We start from the raw sequence: 18,615 nt of genomic DNA, 5'->3' as shown, positions 1-18,615 counted from the left end.
TTTTTTATATTATATATATAGCACTACTGATAAGTAACAAAATGATGCGAATTTGGCCAGTGTTTTGGTTTGATTCAGCCCAGGGGGCGAAGATGTCGCCGTTGCCACTGGAATCGCTGAATTATCCTCCGAGATATTCGTGTGTATGAGACTCACGTTGTGGGTTGCTGCGGATTCAGTCCATTCAATGGCGCCGCTGCTGCTTGCTGCTACTCGATGATGATGCTGGCATGTTGCTGTTATCCTATGAGAGAAAAAAAAAAGCACCAGTTCAGACCTTGTGTGCTCTCGTGTCACTCAGTTGGTACCACGTAGTAGGTGAGATGAAGATGAACCCTAGAACTCGGTTTCATACATGAGATCACAACTTCACAAGAACGTAGCATATCCGAAAAAAAGATTGAATTTTTAATCGGTGGATTCAGGTTCTGGATACGTGGATCGGAGTAGGTAGAGCGGCTCAGCCAAGTGTTGGATTTAGGAGCATGACAGCATTCTTCAGGTTCCAGTGTCTCTCAAGTCTGAACACCTGTTGCTGAAGAGAGAAGCAATGCCTCTTCAGAATACCAGCAATTAGAGCATGTCTAGCTATAAACATATTTTAAAGAAATAAGAGAAGAGAGATGTGGGCTACTAATTTATAGTCAGTTACACACGGGCTCCAAGATAAAATATGTGTATGACACGTGGGACTATGTACTAATGTTTTGTAGGTAACTATTATATGAATTGGCTATTAGATTGGCTATAGAAGAATTGGAGCTAGTAGTTGGCTATACTATTGAACTTGTTCTTAACCACTCTATGTCATCTTTTTTTTAAAAAAATTAACGATACTTTTAGACTTAATCCATTCTCATTGTTTGATGTGACTAGCATTTGTGATGGGATCCATAAGATGTCAGGAGAAGAATGGTGGCTTATTAACCCTTTGGAGATGAAAATAGAACATCTGTACATGCATATACACTAGGTCAGGGTTGCTTCAATATTGTGACCACACAGGTGGTTGCTCATGCCACAAGGCTAGGAGTACTCTATATGTCCTAAAATAAATCTAACCCCTGCATTCATAGAGAAATTTAGTAGTGAGGGTAAAAACCATATCGCCTATCATTCACAAGAAAGTACAATATGGGTAGATAGAAGGGTATTGAAGGAATGAATGAAGTTTCCGATTTATGGGCCGACAATAGATAATCTCTTCATCCTATAATATAAGTTTTTTTTCATTCAAATTCATTTTAAAAAATAAGAGATTTTGTGGTCTCAAGATAACACTTTATTTCTCGTCAATCAACTTTTATACTACTTTATTCTTTATCTACTATCTTTTGTACGGATCTATCTCATATTGATCAACTTTTGTCCTATTTTATTTCCCCATGTAACATCTATTTGTGACATGAATTGTATTATTGTTATTTCCTTCATTTTTGTAAAAAGGGTCATAATCCCTTGTATTATGGGATAGATGGAGCAACAGTGTAGAAACCAATTTATTTTGCAACAAAATTTGAATTCTATTAGAAAATCAACTTGTTTTGGAACCATAGGGAACAGGTTTCAGCCCGTAGTACTATTTTATCCATCATGGCTGGGGTACATATAGAACCGGGTCCTGCCACTGGTCACAAGTGAATGAAATGATTCCATCCAGTGCAGAGCATCTAGGGAGGAGTACTTATTACTTGTTAGATTCTAATCACTCGACTCTGCTCGATCTCAGCCGTCTATCTGATGATCAGACGGCCTCCATCGCCTGCCCAGCATGTGGTGTGTTCCAGGCCGGGGAGGATCAGAGATTCAGAAATTCAGAATTCAGATCTAGGAGTAGCTCCCAGATGATTGGCAGTGCAGGATAGTCTGCACTGTCACTGGAGAGATTCCAGATCCAATACCTGCCGGCCATGTCCTATCCAGGCACAAGAACACGCCACATCTAAGCTAATATAGTACTGTACTCGCCGTTCTAGACTGAAGTCGGAAGCTTTATCTTTCTGTTTTAGCTAGTGGTAATACTAGCAGAGTATACTTAACTGTGCTGTGAAAATGAAATGATCGAATATATTCGCCGTCACTCGCAGGGTCTTTGCTTTCAGAAATGACCGATAGAATTCACACCTGGTGAGATTGAGAGATGCATGGGTAGCTTCAGACTTTGTGTCTCTATGCCTGGAGAATCTTCTTTACATTTCTTTACTTTGTGTCAGTTTAGTAACTCTTGGTTTTATCGGGGATTATTCGATTCTTTTCCTCCAAGATTGTGTGACAAATCACTCTTGTACTTTGGTTTTGTGGCGAAGCATTAAGCCTCACAGCTGATGCTGTCTGAACAACGCCTTTCTGGGCAGGTCAACATTCAGAAGCCACGACGTGAACGAGTAACCAAATGGCATACGAGGATTCGAGGAACTAATCCTTTTCTTTGAGGTGAACGATTTCATTTTGTGCATATATTCTAGCAGAAAGTAGTCCATAAAAAGGAACTGACGGGTTAAAGCAAAACAAGAGGGATCAGACTGTCAGAAAGAAGCAGTGGCTCATGAAGCACTAACAACTGACATGAACTCAACAGAATTACGTAATCTGTATTCTATTCCCATGCTCTTTAAACACAAGCATGACTCCTCATATTGGAATTCATACCTGTGCATGGTTAGGTGAGTAAAAGCGATAATTTCCATCCAGTTGTTTCTTCAGATATCTGAACTCTTTCTACTATGTTAGGCTAAGTCCATAAAAGGAACGTCTTAAGCTTGTTATTTTGCAGCGTTGATCGTGGCTGTCAACGTTGCATATCGAGGCTGCATGGTCAGAAGAACACCAACACCATCGAATATTCAACTCGTGTTTCACAAGGCTTGTTATGCTGAATTTGTATTAGGTAAAAGAATATGTGAAGTTGCCACAAGAACGGAGCAGCTTCCTGCTGCATGGTCAATTTGTTCAGGTCTCTTCTCAGGACACACAGGTGAAATGGTCAAGACGCATGCATACATAGAGCGATATCACACATGTGCTAGACTGGTCAAACTGCAATATTTTTTTAGTGCAATGTTGCGACATGTTTGGTACTTTGATACAGGCAGCTGCAACAGTTTTTTTTTTCTTTTTCTGAAGAACAGCTTGGGAGTAATCATGCACAGACACACTGATCTACTCCCTCCGTTTCATAATGTAAGTCTTTCTAGCATTACCTAGATTTATATGGATGCCAATACATCCAGACACATATATACACTATATACATTCATCAATGAATGAATTTAGATAAAACTAGAAAGACTTACAATATGAAACGAGTGCTTGTTATTAATCTATCAAGTGATCAGGTTTAGTATATGTGCCTGCCAAATTGTACAATTCTGGAATCTTATGTACATTTTTAGTTGGTTACAAATGACAAGTGGCCTCGAGATCAAGTGTGGATGATCTAAACGAATTGCTTGGAAAGAAACAATTTTTCTTTCTTCACAGTTCACACCGTAAGTATCAAATTGTTTCCTTATCCGATTGCTGAAAAAACGTACGGTTCAAACTGACTGACTGCAGGTGACTCATCCTGAGACTTGAAACAACAAGTTGTTCGAATTCTTGGAGAAAGGGTTGGTCACTAGTGACTACTGCTGGTTGCTGAATGTATGTCTGAACCATGATGCATGCATGCTACCAGCTAATCAGTGGTTGTTGAGACGCCATGGACTCGAGAATTTTAAGCAGAGATCGGCCAAAAATTCAGACGTTGATGAGACGCTCGTATGCGACATCGGAAGCAGGGGGTGTGTCTGTGTCTGTGTTGAACTTTGGATTGTTCAACTTCCTACTCTGAAACTTTGCCATGCTAACTGACACCAAAAGACAAATGGTTTTGACTAGTGAAGCTTCGTCAGCTGAAGCTTGAGTTTGATTCAACTGTAGTATAATAGAATTATTCCTGCAACTGCACGTGTAATTGAAGAATTAGAAGTTGGTGGTTGGAGCTAAGCACACCAAATGTATATTTAAAGATGATTGAGAGTCAAACTCTTAATTATGTGTATTAGCTCACAACTAAACGATGGTTGGCTGAATCATCCAATGTGGTATACCTGTGCAGTAAAACATGTGAAAAAAGATTAATTGATTAACTTAGAAATTTTCATATAGTCTTTTTTTAGATAACAGGTTTCCATTTATAGATTGGATTGAATTTGCATAGTTAAAAAGATGAGCTGGAAGTGCACTACCGTTAAGACCTGCAGGTTTATTCATCAAAAGAAAAAAGACCTGCAGGTTTTGCAGGTCAAGAGAGAATGGGGTTGTAGGAGTATTTGGTAAGATAGAAATTGTTGTATTATCTAGTATAATTCTTTACACTTGTATTGCTTGCTCAAACAAGAAAACGAAAATTAATCGGCATCGTTTGCATTTATTAATCGGATAATGTACAAGTCTATGAAACTTAAATGTGAACTCACGTGCTCATCGACTGCAGATAAACTTGACTGAAACATGTTCAGTGAAGGATGTAAGTTGTAACGCCTTATCTTTGACCTAAAATTTTTTAATTTATCTGTATTTATGTATTTATCAATCATGCAACGGAATTCCTAGTGAAATTTCACTGGCAAGTGCAGATCTTTCCTGCCACAAGTTAATTTGCAGAAGAGAACCAAGCAAGTGTAAATATAGCCCAAAAAAAGTGCATACAAATATAGTCACACTATAAATAGGGGAAATAAATGAGGATAAAATTAGTTCCTTTTGTTTCTTTCTTTTTCTGGTTTTGGAAACGGACAGTGATTATCCAGTAACACTAATACATCCTTAGTTCCTGACTGGATGAATATGTTGAACCACACACACCTACCTCTACTTGACAAAATCAATGCATGATTTCTTCTCTATTTTTAAACAAAAAAAAAAGAAATCATCATTGAACATGCTCCACAAATATAGCCACTTGGCTGTTTCTTTCCCTTGTGCCATATGACTCTCTGTCATTGTCAAAATTCTGAGCCTCTATTTTGATCCCTCAGAGCTCATCAACTTGCGTGTTCCTTTCCGTGATGTTGCCCGTGTTTTCGTCATGGCTTCGCTGGGTCGACCAACTGGTTGACAGGTTCTGTACCTACTGCTTTAGCAGAATTTCATTTTGTTGGAAACCCGGGATGATAATCTAATTTGGTCTGCAAAAATTTCTCGTCAGTTTGATGAGATTTTCTGCTCACCAAATGCCCACATTGTTTAAGTGAATATATAAAACCATTTGACTCGCCGGTTTCAGAATGAATTCTCAACAAGTTAGGTGATGTGATGCGTGCGGAGAATGAGAGGAGAAAAATAAATCTACTTGATGCTGATGGAAGATGAACGAATGCAAGTGGTCAACCATCGTCAGACACTACTGAATTCTTTACCTGCTCTGAACTTGCTCTCTCTCTGTGGAAATTCAGAACTTCTGAAGGTCTTCGAGGTTTCGGCCCATCCAAACAAGACCTCATGTGGATAGTAACCAAAATGGGCCTCCACGCAAGATCGCTTTGTCGCAAGGCCATGTCAGATTCGTGCTCGATGGACTGAAAGTCTTGAGAGTTGAGACTGTCGTTTTGGAGTAAAATCAAGGAATAAGTTCACTTGAGGTCACTTAACTTATAATTTTTTTCGTACTTGAACAGTAAAACCATGTATAACCGGTCCCTGAACTATCAGAACCGGTGCAAAAGAGGTCCAATGACGGTTTTGAAGATGGTTTTGGCTGACTTGGCGCCTACATGGCTAGTTTGACTAGGTCTCCGTTTCACGTGGCATTGACATGACGCTTGCATGGTAATTATATATCAGAAAAACAGTGGACCCACATGTCAGCTGCACACAAAAATTAATTTAAAAATGACAGGTCGACGTGGGCCCACAGTCAGCTACCCATATTTATTTCTTTTGGGTAGCTGACTGTGGGCCCACGTGTGCCTACCATTTTTAAATCATTTATTCTGTGCAGTTGACAGGTGGACCTACTGTTTTTCTGATATATAATTGTCACGTAAGTGTCATATCAATGCCACGTGGGACAGAGATCTAGTCAAACTAGCCATATAGACGCTAAGTTAGCCAAAACCGCCTTCAAAACCGCCGAGGTACCTCTTTTGCGCCGGTTTCGATAGTTCAGGGACCGGTTGTATCTGGTTTTACGGTCCAAGGACGAAAAACAGACTGGACGATAAGTTGAGTGAACTTGAGTGGACTTATTCCTATAATCAACAACAAGAGAATCAGGATACACCATTGGATCGGACTCAGATCGCTCCAGCAACGTCAGAGGGAAGTCAAGACAACCAGGCCCGTCTGATCGGCATCGGACGACCAGAACGAGCAAGACAACCGAATGGACTCATCCTTAGCCCCAGACAACCAAATCTAGACAGCCCATACGAAGAAAGAGATAGCCTTTTCCTCCATGAACAGAAAAATCCGGATGGCACCAGTCTATCTCTGTATAGAAAAATACCAGCGTAAATGAGACTAGTGTGCACACATGATTAGTGAATAATAAGTGTGTAAAAATCGTATTACAAACCTATCTCCTTCCATCTCACAACTTTGATGCAGAGACCTGATTTATATCTTCAATAGGTCATTTCTTCCATAGCAAAAGAAGAAGCTTAGCAAGAGAAGAAGAAGCTTAGTTCAGCCATTTATGCAAGGTACTGTACAAGATAAACCAGCAGTTGATCGGAGGCAGGAGAGATCTTGTCGTTTTTCGTCGGCGGCCTCGGCAGGCTTCGTTTGCAGTGGCGCAAGGTCAGAACAGCAGCTAAAAAGAATTTCCTTTCCCTCCGTCTGAGAGTTCTGCACCTGTTTTTCCCACCAAAATCATCGAGCAACGAGCAGGCATCCCGCGCGCGACGAGCATGAGAGAGTTCTCATCAGGGTTCACGATCCCGCGGTTACCGCGACGGTAACCGCGTGGTCCGTGGGTACGATTTATGTAAGCCACGATAACTAAGTAAATTTAAGAAAAAATTAAAAATTTTGAGAAAATTTAATGGAAAAAATATATGTTGTATAGGTTGATATATAACATAGTTTTGTCAAAGAAATTTATGAAAAAAATATATTTTCGGTGTAATTAAAAATCATAAACGAGAATTTCGGAAAACAAAATAAAAAATAGGCTATTGCAAATAATATTTCATAGAAAGATGGTTAAGAATATTTTGTGTTGAGTCACTATTAATTTACACGAGACACTAGGGTACATAATGTTGAAATACAAATATATATCGATGGATATATGAAAAATATGTATGGAGAAAAATTATACGTGCATGTTAGTACATACATAATAGTTTTATTCGTAATAATGGGTAGTAGGTATAGTTGTGACGTAGCAATCAAAATAAAGTTGTTGTTACTTATTATTGTTGTGGATTATTTGGTGAAGGATGATATGACGGTGTATGTTTGTATGTTGCAATATCAAGAATTTATAAAAGGTCCTGTAAAAATTTTCTTGTTCCCTATAACATATCATATTTTTCCTATGTCATAAATATAGTCATAAAATATTTTTCCTATTTTTTATGTATTTTTTTAGATTTTTTAAAGTTTTTTATTTGACATTACACCCGTGGTCTTCTCGCGGTAACCGCGGATTCAGCCGCAAAAACCGTGCGGGAAACCATGGTTACCGCGGTTTTCATGCGCTGTTTCAGCAATTACTTACCGTGGTTACCGCGCAGTAACCACTCTCTGACTTGAGTTTAAATTCAAATTTATGACATTTTTTACTGTTTCCGTGTGGGATCCGCGAGATCGCGGTACCGCGGTTTACACGGTAAGTGAAACCCTGGTTCTCATGGTTGTTCATGGGCCTATTTTGGCTGTATTGGGCTGAGCAAGAATCCATTCGGCCGTCTCGCTCGTTCCGGTCGTCTGATGCCGAATGGACGGCCCTGGTTGTCTCGACTTCTCTGACGTTGCGGATCCGAGTCCCATTGGATCATCTTTGTTTGTTGTTTATGTAGAAACTTTAACTAGACTTAGAACATAGTACTGCGCTACTATTACTCATGAGTAGTATATGTCCCTAACCAGGCTTTCTGCATGAAGTCATATCTGCTAGAGCATTTCCTTTACTGTAGCTATACACTCGAATCCTGCAAAATAATTTAACAATGGCAAAGTTGCATAAAAAACAACTATAAGACATGATTGTAGGAACTAAGATTTCGGTTTTAGCGTCAGCACACCTCTACTATTCTTAATTAATATATTGACCAACCATTAATTAATAAAATTAAAAGTTTGTTTATTGTATAAAAATTATACCAATAGATTTATACTAAAATGTGTTTTCACATAATATTGATTTTACAATGATGTTAACCAATGCTCTGTTAAGTTACTACACAAGTCTAGATAATTTTACCTACTTCCCATTTCCCATAGTATTTTTTTTCCATTTCGTTGTAACCAAAAATGTTGGTTAAAGAATATGGATAAAGGGTTTATTAAATGAATATTTAGTATTTAGCTATTATTCCTTTTGTTGTGCGCAAAAAAAAAGTTCTATTTAAGAGTATAGATAAAAGGTTTATTAAATGATGAATATGAATATGGATTCATTGGGTCAGCTAATGGATGAATGTTCGCGCATCCATTAACCCCGAACAGACACTTTGTATGCTTAGAAAGTTTATATATACAAATTTATGATAGTTTGTTTTTATATATAGATAATTTGTACCTTGAAACAAATTTAACACAAAGTATCTATACTAGAAAAATATCTACTTTAAAAATATCATATTAGAAAGTTGATTCTACACTTTTATATATAAGTTTATATATGAAAATTTTGTGCGTATAAAGTGTTTCTCACGTAGCAACAAACGTCTGTTAGTTTTTTTAGATCCATGGGATTCAGAGTTTAATTCTCCAACCCATCAACATGCACCTCCATCTTTTCACTTCTACTTATTCTTATAAAAAAAAACTTAAAGTTTATTTTGAAAGATATACCGAAGTTTATTTTTTACAAATATATCGTTTTTTTCCCAATCACCCTATGAAAATCTTTGAGACAGACGCTTTGCATTTCCATTATAATTAACTGCACATTATCGCTATTGCTATTCGAAATGGCAAGCAAAGTTACTACTAATAGTTTAACTTATAATTTTTGACGATATTCTTAAGTCTACATGTGGGCACCCCAGCAATGTGATTTGGCCACTCGCTCTAACTTGGATCTTTGTCCTCTGATCCTCACAAGATGACTACAAGTTGTACGTCAAATTGACAGGCTAAATTTCTTTCAGAAACACTAAAACAAATCATAAGCTAAGTAGCTAACTATAATTCATGCGTCGTAATTTACACGATGCAGACAAGCTTGAGTATGGTCATCCAGTAGGAAGCAGACGTATTGCCTCAACGGAAGGCTCGGCCAAATCATTGGGATGTTTCATCTCGCGTTCTGACGACAGCTTCGCTAGCTGCTTTGGGAGGATAGAGCTCCCATAGTGCAACCGTAGTATCCGCCGAGCAGGATGCCAACAGCTTGGAATCAGATGAGAAGGTGACCGCATTACACTAGCAAAAAGTAAGCACAAAAGTTATATGTTCCGAGAAGTTTTGGCTGAACGATAATGCAACTCAAGTTCAGCTGATTATAAGACGATTGCAATATTAATAGAAGGTGATATCAGGAATGATAGGGATTCGTTCTCATTTGAGCTGAGGAAAAACATGCTAAATTTTAAAAGATTACGTTATTAGATCAGAGAAAATACATACCGATGCACTGTGATACTTTAGCACTGCTAGAGCATTTCCTTTACTGTAGCTATACACTCGAATCCTGCAAAATAATTTAACAATGGCAAAGTTGCATAAAAAACAACTATAAGACATGATTGTAGGAACTAGTGAATCATAGAGGACCCATCATTTGGACAGTTTTACTCATCATTCAGTTATCATTGCACCTTTAATATATGATATACATCAAAATATATGTAAATGCACCTACTGACTTGAGCAAGGTAATTTGGGATTTAGGAAGCTACTAAAAATGGCTTATGTTAACATCCCAATCAGCCCATCAAGGAACAGAATGGAAAAAACAAACCTGTGATCCCAACCAGCGGTTGCTGCAATCTTGCTGTCTAGCCGAACTGCTGTACCAGCTATACCCGGCCGCTCAAGTTTTATTTCTTTCCTGAGAATAAACGCACCCTGTAATTGGAACAAAACTGCATGCCAGTAAATCAAAAGATGGCTTATTCAGAAGTTAAAACCAGTGTTCACTAATGCAATTGCAAATGCTACTGCAACAGAAGCAAATGCATTTCCCAGCTGTGATAGTGTTTGTTATGAATTGCAGAATATTTACATGCCTGTAGCCTTCCCTTAAAAAAAAACCAATACCCGTTTAGCTACTAAAAACCATGGCATGTATGTGCCTCCCTTCCTTCGGATATGAAGAGATTCAAATATCACAGATGGCATGCATATCACAGATATACTTAATTCCATTTAAAACTCCAAAAAAGTTATTGCCATACATATCACAAGGATAATAATCCAGTATCCAACTCTAGGCCTACATCTGAGTATGAAAGACTGCTAAACAGAATCTTCAGTATGCTGCATCATTTAGGAAATTGAAGTGCTCTTGAACCTTGTCGAGAAGGCAAATAGCAGATGATGTTGAATCCATTGTCACAAAAAGAATGAATGCAAAGATCTCATTAGCAGCTTATTTCTTTATACAAGGAACAATATTATAAGCATATACTGGGTGTAAAATTGAATGACTTGCAGATAATGAGATAAATGGTGAAAATTATTAGCACACCATCAGAAAAAGGTATAAAATCATGGTCAACTTGGGCTTGTTTGGTATGGCGTGCGCATAATATAATTTTTTTTACTCGAATATGCACCTTCCGCAATAAGAATAAAAATTTTTGTGGTAGGAAACAGAACATAAAAAAAAATGATACATACCTTTTGATGATCAAGAGCAAACATGACTATTTTATCATCAGCACCTCCTGAGATCCCCCCATTGCATAACCCATCGATAGCAATAGATAAAGCTGCACACCTGTTTCGTATTAGATAATACATTTTATCCAGATACCAAAAGATAAATATCCTGAGAAAAAGGATAGGTTAAACAACTAAAAAGGTAATATTCAGAATGGATGGCAACCTGATTCCGAGTGATATTTCACTGAGGATACAGGCAGACCAGGATTTCGTATATCCCACAGAAGAGTGCTTCCATCTTCGTAACTGATCAATATAGAAGCAGAGGTTTACTAAAATTAGCCATTTCATGAATTCAAATTGTTGATACATTTTGAGATTATGAGAACAATCCAGAAAAAGGTTAAGCTAAGGAACACTGTTTTTTCTTTATGCAAGGAAAAAATAAACAACACCAATTAGGATAAAAGGCTTTCTGCTGTGGTAAAACAAGAGTATAGGTACTGGCTGTTAATAAAGGAGGGGGCTTGGATTTGCGCGCCTAAACCGTTTAACATGATTCTTCAACATTAGTTGCAGGCAAAACAAGCTTGCCAAAAAATTATCTGGACACTAACCTTGACAAAATATTTACATAACCTGCACCATAAGGGAAGAAAGCTTGCACAGCCATGCATAGTCCTACAGTCAACAGAATGAAGTTTTCAAGGACTACATAATAACTTATAGCATAAACCAGAGGGAAAACAAATGTCATTGGGAAACTTAAAGGGATTGTTAGAGCTGTCCTGCAGTGTGCATATGTAGAGCAGCATAACAGTGCAATAGCTATAAAAGATGATCTGATGTGATGTGCGCATGCGCAATTTTGTGAACTTGAGCTACCACAGAGAAGAATTCAACTACATGCAGTCCCATGTCATGGAAGAGGTATACACAAATGATATCTATTCACCCTTTGTGTTAGTGATTACAGAAAGGCCAGTTACTTGCAAAGAACATATTTCTGGATCGATGGCAGGATTTTGTAATTTCCTGTTGGATGCAACAGCATCATAGGGAGGCTACAATAATGTGAATACACTCCATATTGTAGAAGAGGGTAAAAATAATAGCAGCTCATAAATAATTCTGTTAACTCGAATACATTAATGATAGAGAAATGCTCAGGAAGTCATATCCACCAAGGCAATGTCAAAGATATCTGTCCTGGTACAAAAACAGCATGCAGTATATGACAGTTTTCACTAATGCAGATCTTAATCTATCACCAATATAAACGTTATGGTAGACAAAAAGGTGAAACCAACAGATATGGTGGGGACTGGGAGCTAACCAGAACCTAGAAGTACAAATACTTGATGGCTCTACTAAGCAAGACATAAAGTCAGTACCAGATGTACCATCTAATATTAGCTCAAACAACACTATCAGAAATGGAGAAGATGAACCTCTTTGCTTGGTCGGGTGATCTAACAGATTAGCACTGCATGTTTTGGGCAAGCACAAAATTTTTCTTGCACCATCAATGTCCCAAAGTTCAACCTGTATTCATTGTGCTTTTTATTGACAGCATGAAAAATTGAAAACAGAGTTAAGGAAATATGTAGACGCAAAAACGATGAATCAGTTCTATTTATTGCATCAAATCATATTTTGCTCAAAGTCAAGATTTTGAACTAACCTCAGACGATTCTTGACCAGCAATTGCCATTATATTTGGTCCCTTGCAGCAAGTGCCTGGAAAATACACCATTAAGTCAATAAGGAGTTATCTGACATCAATTTCTTGTCAATCAGGATTAAGCGACTAGCTTCTCTCTTTTGAAAAGTAATAAGACGCTGATATTATGTGCTACCTAGTTCACTTCCATCCGTAACTGAACAACTTTGTGGCTCAATGTCATCAGTTCCAGAGCTCAAGCCACATTGTGTGCTGCGTGAACAACATGTTGACTTAACCAGTGACATCTTGCAGAAATGATATGTGCTTGTTTTGATTGTATATAGAGGCCTCCTGCAAGAACCCAAAAAATTTGATTTGCATGCCATGGAAACACAAATGAAACACAAGTACACAACTCAAGCAAAGAACGCTGACAGGTATGTGTTTTACCATATTTCTTCTGGACCTTGCAGGTATCATCTTAATTAGGATTTGGTGTAATCAAAAAATACTGAGGAGGCTTTGACTACTTTGTTTTTTTTTTCAACTATTTACCAACACATACATATGAAAGTCCATTGGCATAAGAATAGGATGCTTCTACATTCTACAACACTTGGCATATATATTCTTTCTTTTTGAACTATAAGATATTCAAGAAGCATATGGGGTGCATGCCTTACAGACTATAATCAAGAAGAAACATACAGTCAGGCTATAAGCAAAACACTTATGCTCTGATGGATGTACTTGCAGAAAAATGAGGATGACAGGAGGTAGTGGGCTCAAAACTATCCAATTACCTAGGCAGATGGACTTTGTAAAGAAGACGCAGTAAATGGTATATCACAGGTGTCAAACCTAATGAGGCCTGCATGTAGGAGTAAAAGTAGTCTTGCAAAGACTTCTCTTGATGGATTGTATATCTTCTAGTATTCGAAACGTCCTTTTTCTATCTGTATGTACATGTCCTCTTCTCCTTGCATTTACATTACTAAAGCATATTTCATATTAATCAAATCCTAGTTTATGTGTAAGGTCAGCACTTTATGATTTTTACTCTTTTTAAAAAAAATATTATGTCAAGCCTTGGCATGTTTCAGTCAAATGAAGTTCCAATCCCAACTCCTAGTACACTTCATGTGCAAAAGGTCATACCGTGAAAGCCCAGCTTGTTCGATTGCCCAGCATTTGCATGATCCATCCCTACCTTGACTGCCTCAGCATCAGAAACAAATACATCAATCAAAATCAAATCTGAATAATCACAATGTGAGAAGCACACAACTCAAACATACTATCCAAAAAAAACAAAGAGAACTTTTATGTTCCATCTGTGTAATAAAATGCACTGATGTTGTCTTGGGTGAATAATCCAAACAGATGATACAGTCATGCATGCTATAAGAGGTTCAATCCTACTTACAATTCAATTCCAATCTGACAAAGCTGTGAACTCAGTAGAGAAATACAACACCGACTCAGCTCAACTGTATGTTACAACAATCACATGTTCTACGAAATAACACCTACGGATGTTTCTTATAACCAGCAACTCCTGAAAAATTCACCTGTACTCACTCACCTAATGATTTTGTCTCCAAGTCTGGCGCTAGAAGCGACAGAATACACCCCCGCCGATCCACCATGAGCCCTAGAAAATCGCACGCCATCAATCCAATGCCCTCCAAAACGAACCAACCTTAATCACGGATGCAGAAGTTACCAAACCGAGGAGACGGTGCGGTGGCTTGCTGTGTCCCAAACTCTCAGTTCCCCGTCAGCCGCGCTGCACCATGAGCAAAACCCAAGAGATAAAAAAAAAGGGGGAGATGTTAGCAGAGAGCGCGATCACATGTACGAGGAGCTCGTAGAAAGATGCCTCTAAGATGGAGGAATCGGGAGGGGGGCAGGGGTTTGGAGGCGGCGAGAGCGGCGCGTACCCGGAGAAGATGAGCGGGAGGGAGGGGTGGAAGCAGACGTCGTTGACGGCGGCCCGGTGGCCGCGGAGCACCGCGACGGGGTCCGGCGCGGGGCGGCGGCGTGGTGGGTTCTCGGGCACGGACATGGCCATGGGGCTCTGGAAGCTTCGGTGGCGAATGCTCGAGGAAACAGGGTTGGCAGCATGCAGCGGAGGCCGGGGGGAGGAGGGAGCCGACGGCGGCGGCCGGAGCTACGACCGCGCGCACACGGGGTGCGGCGGCGGCTGTGAGTGGAAACACCGGAACACCGGTAGGCCGATTGGGTCTACTTCTCTTGTGAATTAGGCCCATTGGATTTTAGTTATTAAGTGGATTATTGTTGATATCAGCTAATAACAGACTCAACTAACTGCTAGTTGTATCTTATTGCACCATTTTATTATACCTGTTCTAAGGGCATGCTCAATGTTATGGACTCTATCTAAGTCACGTCAGCCACAAGAGCCTATTTTATAATGATACATATAAAAGTAGAGTTAGATATGGTTTCTACATAAATACAATAAAATATTTATATTACGCTAGTTTACTTTTTATACAACCTCATGCAAAAAAGTTTTTTTTGAATAAATGCTAAGAGTCGACTCTAAGCCATTGTCATGCATGACAATAGCTTTTTTCTATCCTTCTCTTTCTTTCTTCATGTCACCAAATTTACTTACGTGACGATTAAGAGAGTTATCTATTAAACACCTTTGTACGTGCCCAAAGTATCATATGGCTATAGCGATAAATTAAGTCCGTGTTTAGTAAGCTTAAGATTTCCAGATACAACCAATGAGAAACAGGCTTCACAGAATCTAGAGAAGATTATTTTTCACGTTCTGGGATCTAGGTCAATTTTCATATTCGTAAATTTTTAAAAGTCAAGTGTTATTTGAAAGAGCTTCTAACGTAGAAATCTTAACCTTCCAAAATAGGGCTCATATTATGTTATGCAAAGCTGGAAATTACCATATTTATGGAGCTATTGCTTTCCATCTGCTACTTATCAAAATCTTCACCTTCCAAAATAGGGCCCATAGTATGGTATTAAAAGCTGGAAAGAACCAGGCTTCTATGGACAGATGTTTTATCAAGGAATCATACTTTTGAGGTTTCCATTATTGATATTGGTTATCTAAAACGTAAGATCACAATAACAGTGAAAGAACTTAACCAAATCAATTCAGTTTCAATTAATTCGGTTTTAGTTTCGAGGAGATAAAAAAATCAAGTAAACTAAAAAAAAACCTTTTTTATGTGGTACGCAAAAGCTCAAAAGCGGAAACTCAGGCCCAAATACAGCAGCCCAACTAAACAAGGCCCATGCACAGCCCACTGCCACGTCACCGATCCGTGCCCCCGAGCTCTGCACCAACCAAAGCCGAGCACACGGATCGTGTGCTTTCTATGGCCAAGCAGCAGCCGTCGGATCCGATCCCGATCCCGAAACGTTTCCTCAAACGGTCACAAGAAACCGCCTCGGTCCACGCGTCCGCTGCCCCCCCCCCCCCCCCACGCCGCGCCTATAAAAACGCACCCACCTCCCCCCACCCCCCTCCCACTGTTCGCCTTTCGACGCCAGTTTGGTCGCTCTCGATTTCGTCTCTCCCCCAAATCCATTCACACGAGAGCTCGAAGTCCTAGCCGTCGAGGAGGGAGATGGCCCGTACCAAGCAGACCGCCCGCAAGTCAACCGGCGGCAAGGCCCCCAGGAAGCAGCTCGCCACCAAGGTGCGTTTCGCGTCGTCTCGTTTCGTCTCGCCTCGATCTGGTGTTTTCTCGGCGAGGGATTTGCGCTGATTTTTTTTTCTGGGGTTGTTTGTGCAGGCGGCGAGGAAGTCGGCGCCGACCACCGGCGGAGTGAAGAAGCCCCACCGCTACAGGCCCGGGACGGTGGCGCTGCGTGAGATCCGCAAGTACCAGAAGAGCACGGAGCTCCTGATCCGAAAGCTCCCCTTCCAGCGCCTCGTCCGCGAGATCGCGCAGGACTTCAAGACCGACCTCCGCTTCCAGAGCCACGCCGTCCTCGCCCTCCAGGAGGCCGCTGAGGCCTACCTCGTGGGGCTCTTCGAGGACACCAACCTCTGCGCCATCCACGCCAAGCGCGTCACCATCATGCCCAAGGACATCCAGCTCGCCCGCCGCATCCGTGGCGAGCGCGCGTAAGCCACCGCGTCCGTAGCGATCTGGTTAGGGTAAGGGGGATCAAGACGACGACGCGGTCAAAACTCGTTGATCCCCCTCCGCCGCGGCCGCCCGCGTTTTAGATCTCGTTCTCCGTAGCGTGTAATAGGGTTTCGTTGGTTAGTGTAAAAACATGGTTCGGTGAAGTTTGGTGCCGTTCTTTGGATCTTGCGATTAAGCACAACAGTGTCAAAAAAGACTTATTATTATCAATATTCGTTATATGGATTATTAGTGAGACGTATTATTATTCGTTATGGATTATTAGCGGAGTAGCTTCCGTTTTGACTGTGATTTGCTGCGACATTTTTGTTTGGAAGGAGTCGTGCCGTGTTACGCTTCGAATTTCCTATCCGCATTTTTGTCCGCCGTAAATGTGAAGCAACTGACGGTCGCTGGCGGTTGTCCGGCCGGCACGTGCAGCACGGCGGTGACGGTGACGCCCCCCTGAATTTGAATTCGAGTACGCGTATGACTTGTAAAGACGGTGGAAATTATTATTAATTTCGTCTGTTCATATACGGAGTCCGTTATATGTTGGTCAATTTCGTAGTGCCGGCCTATTCTGGCCCAATTGGCATCTGTTGGGCTGTTTCTTGTGGGCGAGAAGTTTGGTGTAGTATATAATTTTGTAGGCCCAATGGATATGGTAAGCAACGAGTTGCGCTAGGTTTTTGGGCGGAAGTCCAATGTTGTGATTCCGTGGGCCCAATAGAATATAGCCCATGAATATGGGACTACTGTATCACCGTTTAATAACATTTAAACGATCTGTCCGTGATTAATACGATCATTTACAACGATCTGCTGTGATTAATAAATTGTATTGCTAACGATCGTCTGCGATTAATAAATTGTATTGTTATATGTTTATACGTCAAACATCATAACTAGTATAATATTCTTCTATATATTTGTATATATATATAGACACACTTCTATATATTTATATAATATATATACACACACGTCACACACACTATTTTAAAAATAACATACTTTTGTATATATACAATATTTGTATATATAGAATATTTTAAGAAAAATGGATGGTCAAAGTTACCCAATCAAACAGTAACCGAAATTGTGGCGGTATCAATTATTTGAAATCAAAGAAGTAATACAAGGCGGCAGTAACGACACAGGATGAATAATAATATGATATTGGACGAATATCAGTAGAAATATTACAGGTAAATATTTGCTATAGTGCTCTGCTCTGCCATTGTTACGGTACGCCTCTCAGCCATTGCTCATGCTAAAAATGTTAAGAGGACGCATGCATATTTCCATTAAATCTACTTGACCCACCTGTCACTCTGGCTCTGTTTTATGGAGCAAAAAAGATCTGCACTTATGAATGATCACCATCCAAATGCCAACTTGCCTTTTGTGGTGTTCTACAAAGGTTATATGGATCGATGTTTGACGAGTCAACAACATCATTGTGAAATGCTTTTATTATTATATATATGCAATCCTTATTCATAAATAAAGGAGATTCACTGTCTTGCACCAGAACAGTTGACACAATTTGACCCAATGAACCGTAATTTGGGAAAAAAAATATCCACCACAATGAGATGAAATTATCCACTGTGCATGCTGCTTGTTTGCGTAAATACCCCTAATTTGAGGAAAGAGGAAGTATTTTTTTCTTAAATTGTATGTACTGACATAAGTACGCGTGACATCTCCCATCTTCGTACAAAACATAACTTAAATAGAATATGAAGCGCCAGCAAGCTTAAAAACCAAAACATGTCAAAAAAAAACCTTAAACCCAAAAGAAACACACAAGCACACCCCACTTCA

The 18,615-nt window shown here is 39.7% G+C and overlaps 2 protein-coding genes across 2 annotated transcripts; one reads left to right on the top strand and one right to left on the bottom strand.

Annotated features, from left to right (window-relative positions):
- Positions 1-9,138: 9,138 nt before the first annotated feature.
- LOC102707040 (protein DECREASED SIZE EXCLUSION LIMIT 1) lies at positions 9,139-14,888 on the bottom strand. The gene is made up of 13 exons (XM_006656536.3): positions 14,593-14,888; positions 14,376-14,438; positions 14,235-14,303; positions 13,808-13,864; positions 12,843-13,000; positions 12,668-12,723; positions 12,435-12,528; positions 11,601-11,664; positions 11,207-11,289; positions 10,999-11,090; positions 10,118-10,224; positions 9,784-9,847; positions 9,139-9,579 (listed from the first exon to the last, which is right to left on the bottom strand). The coding sequence occupies exons 1-13, from the start codon at positions 14,721-14,723 to the stop codon at positions 9,439-9,441; spliced, it is 1,179 nt and encodes a 392-aa protein (XP_006656599.1). The 5' UTR covers positions 14,724-14,888; the 3' UTR covers positions 9,139-9,438.
- Positions 14,889-16,179: 1,291 nt separating this feature from the next.
- LOC102716506 (histone H3.3) lies at positions 16,180-17,040 on the top strand. Its single transcript, XM_006655687.2, has 2 exons — positions 16,180-16,347; positions 16,444-17,040. Exons 1-2 carry the CDS (start codon positions 16,276-16,278, stop codon positions 16,780-16,782), a joined length of 411 nt encoding a protein of 136 aa, XP_006655750.1. The 5' UTR covers positions 16,180-16,275; the 3' UTR covers positions 16,783-17,040.
- Positions 17,041-18,615: the final 1,575 nt, after the last annotated feature.

The sequence above is a fragment of the Oryza brachyantha genome, chromosome 6 (genome assembly GCF_000231095.2).
Source record: "Oryza brachyantha chromosome 6, ObraRS2, whole genome shotgun sequence".
Taxonomy (NCBI): domain Eukaryota; kingdom Viridiplantae; phylum Streptophyta; class Magnoliopsida; order Poales; family Poaceae; genus Oryza; species Oryza brachyantha.
This window is presented reverse-complemented; position numbering and strand designations above follow the sequence as displayed.

Excerpts from the sequence above, each read along its gene's own strand:
- LOC102707040 (XM_006656536.3), bottom strand. The coding sequence starts at position 14,723 with ATGGCCATGTCCGTGCCCGAGAACCCACCACGCCGCCGCCCCGCGCCG. Across the intron at positions 11,290-11,600 it reads TATGTAAATATTTTGTCAAG|TTACGAAGATGGAAGCACTC; the intron begins GTTAGTGTCCAG and ends TATATTGATCAG. Across the intron at positions 9,848-10,117 it reads ACCGCTGGTTGGGATCACAG|GATTCGAGTGTATAGCTACA; the intron begins GTTTGTTTTTTC and ends ATTATTTTGCAG.
- LOC102716506 (XM_006655687.2), top strand. The coding sequence starts at position 16,276 with ATGGCCCGTACCAAGCAGACCGCCCGCAAGTCAACCGGCGGCAAGGCC. Across the intron at positions 16,348-16,443 it reads GGAAGCAGCTCGCCACCAAG|GCGGCGAGGAAGTCGGCGCC; the intron begins GTGCGTTTCGCG and ends TTGTTTGTGCAG.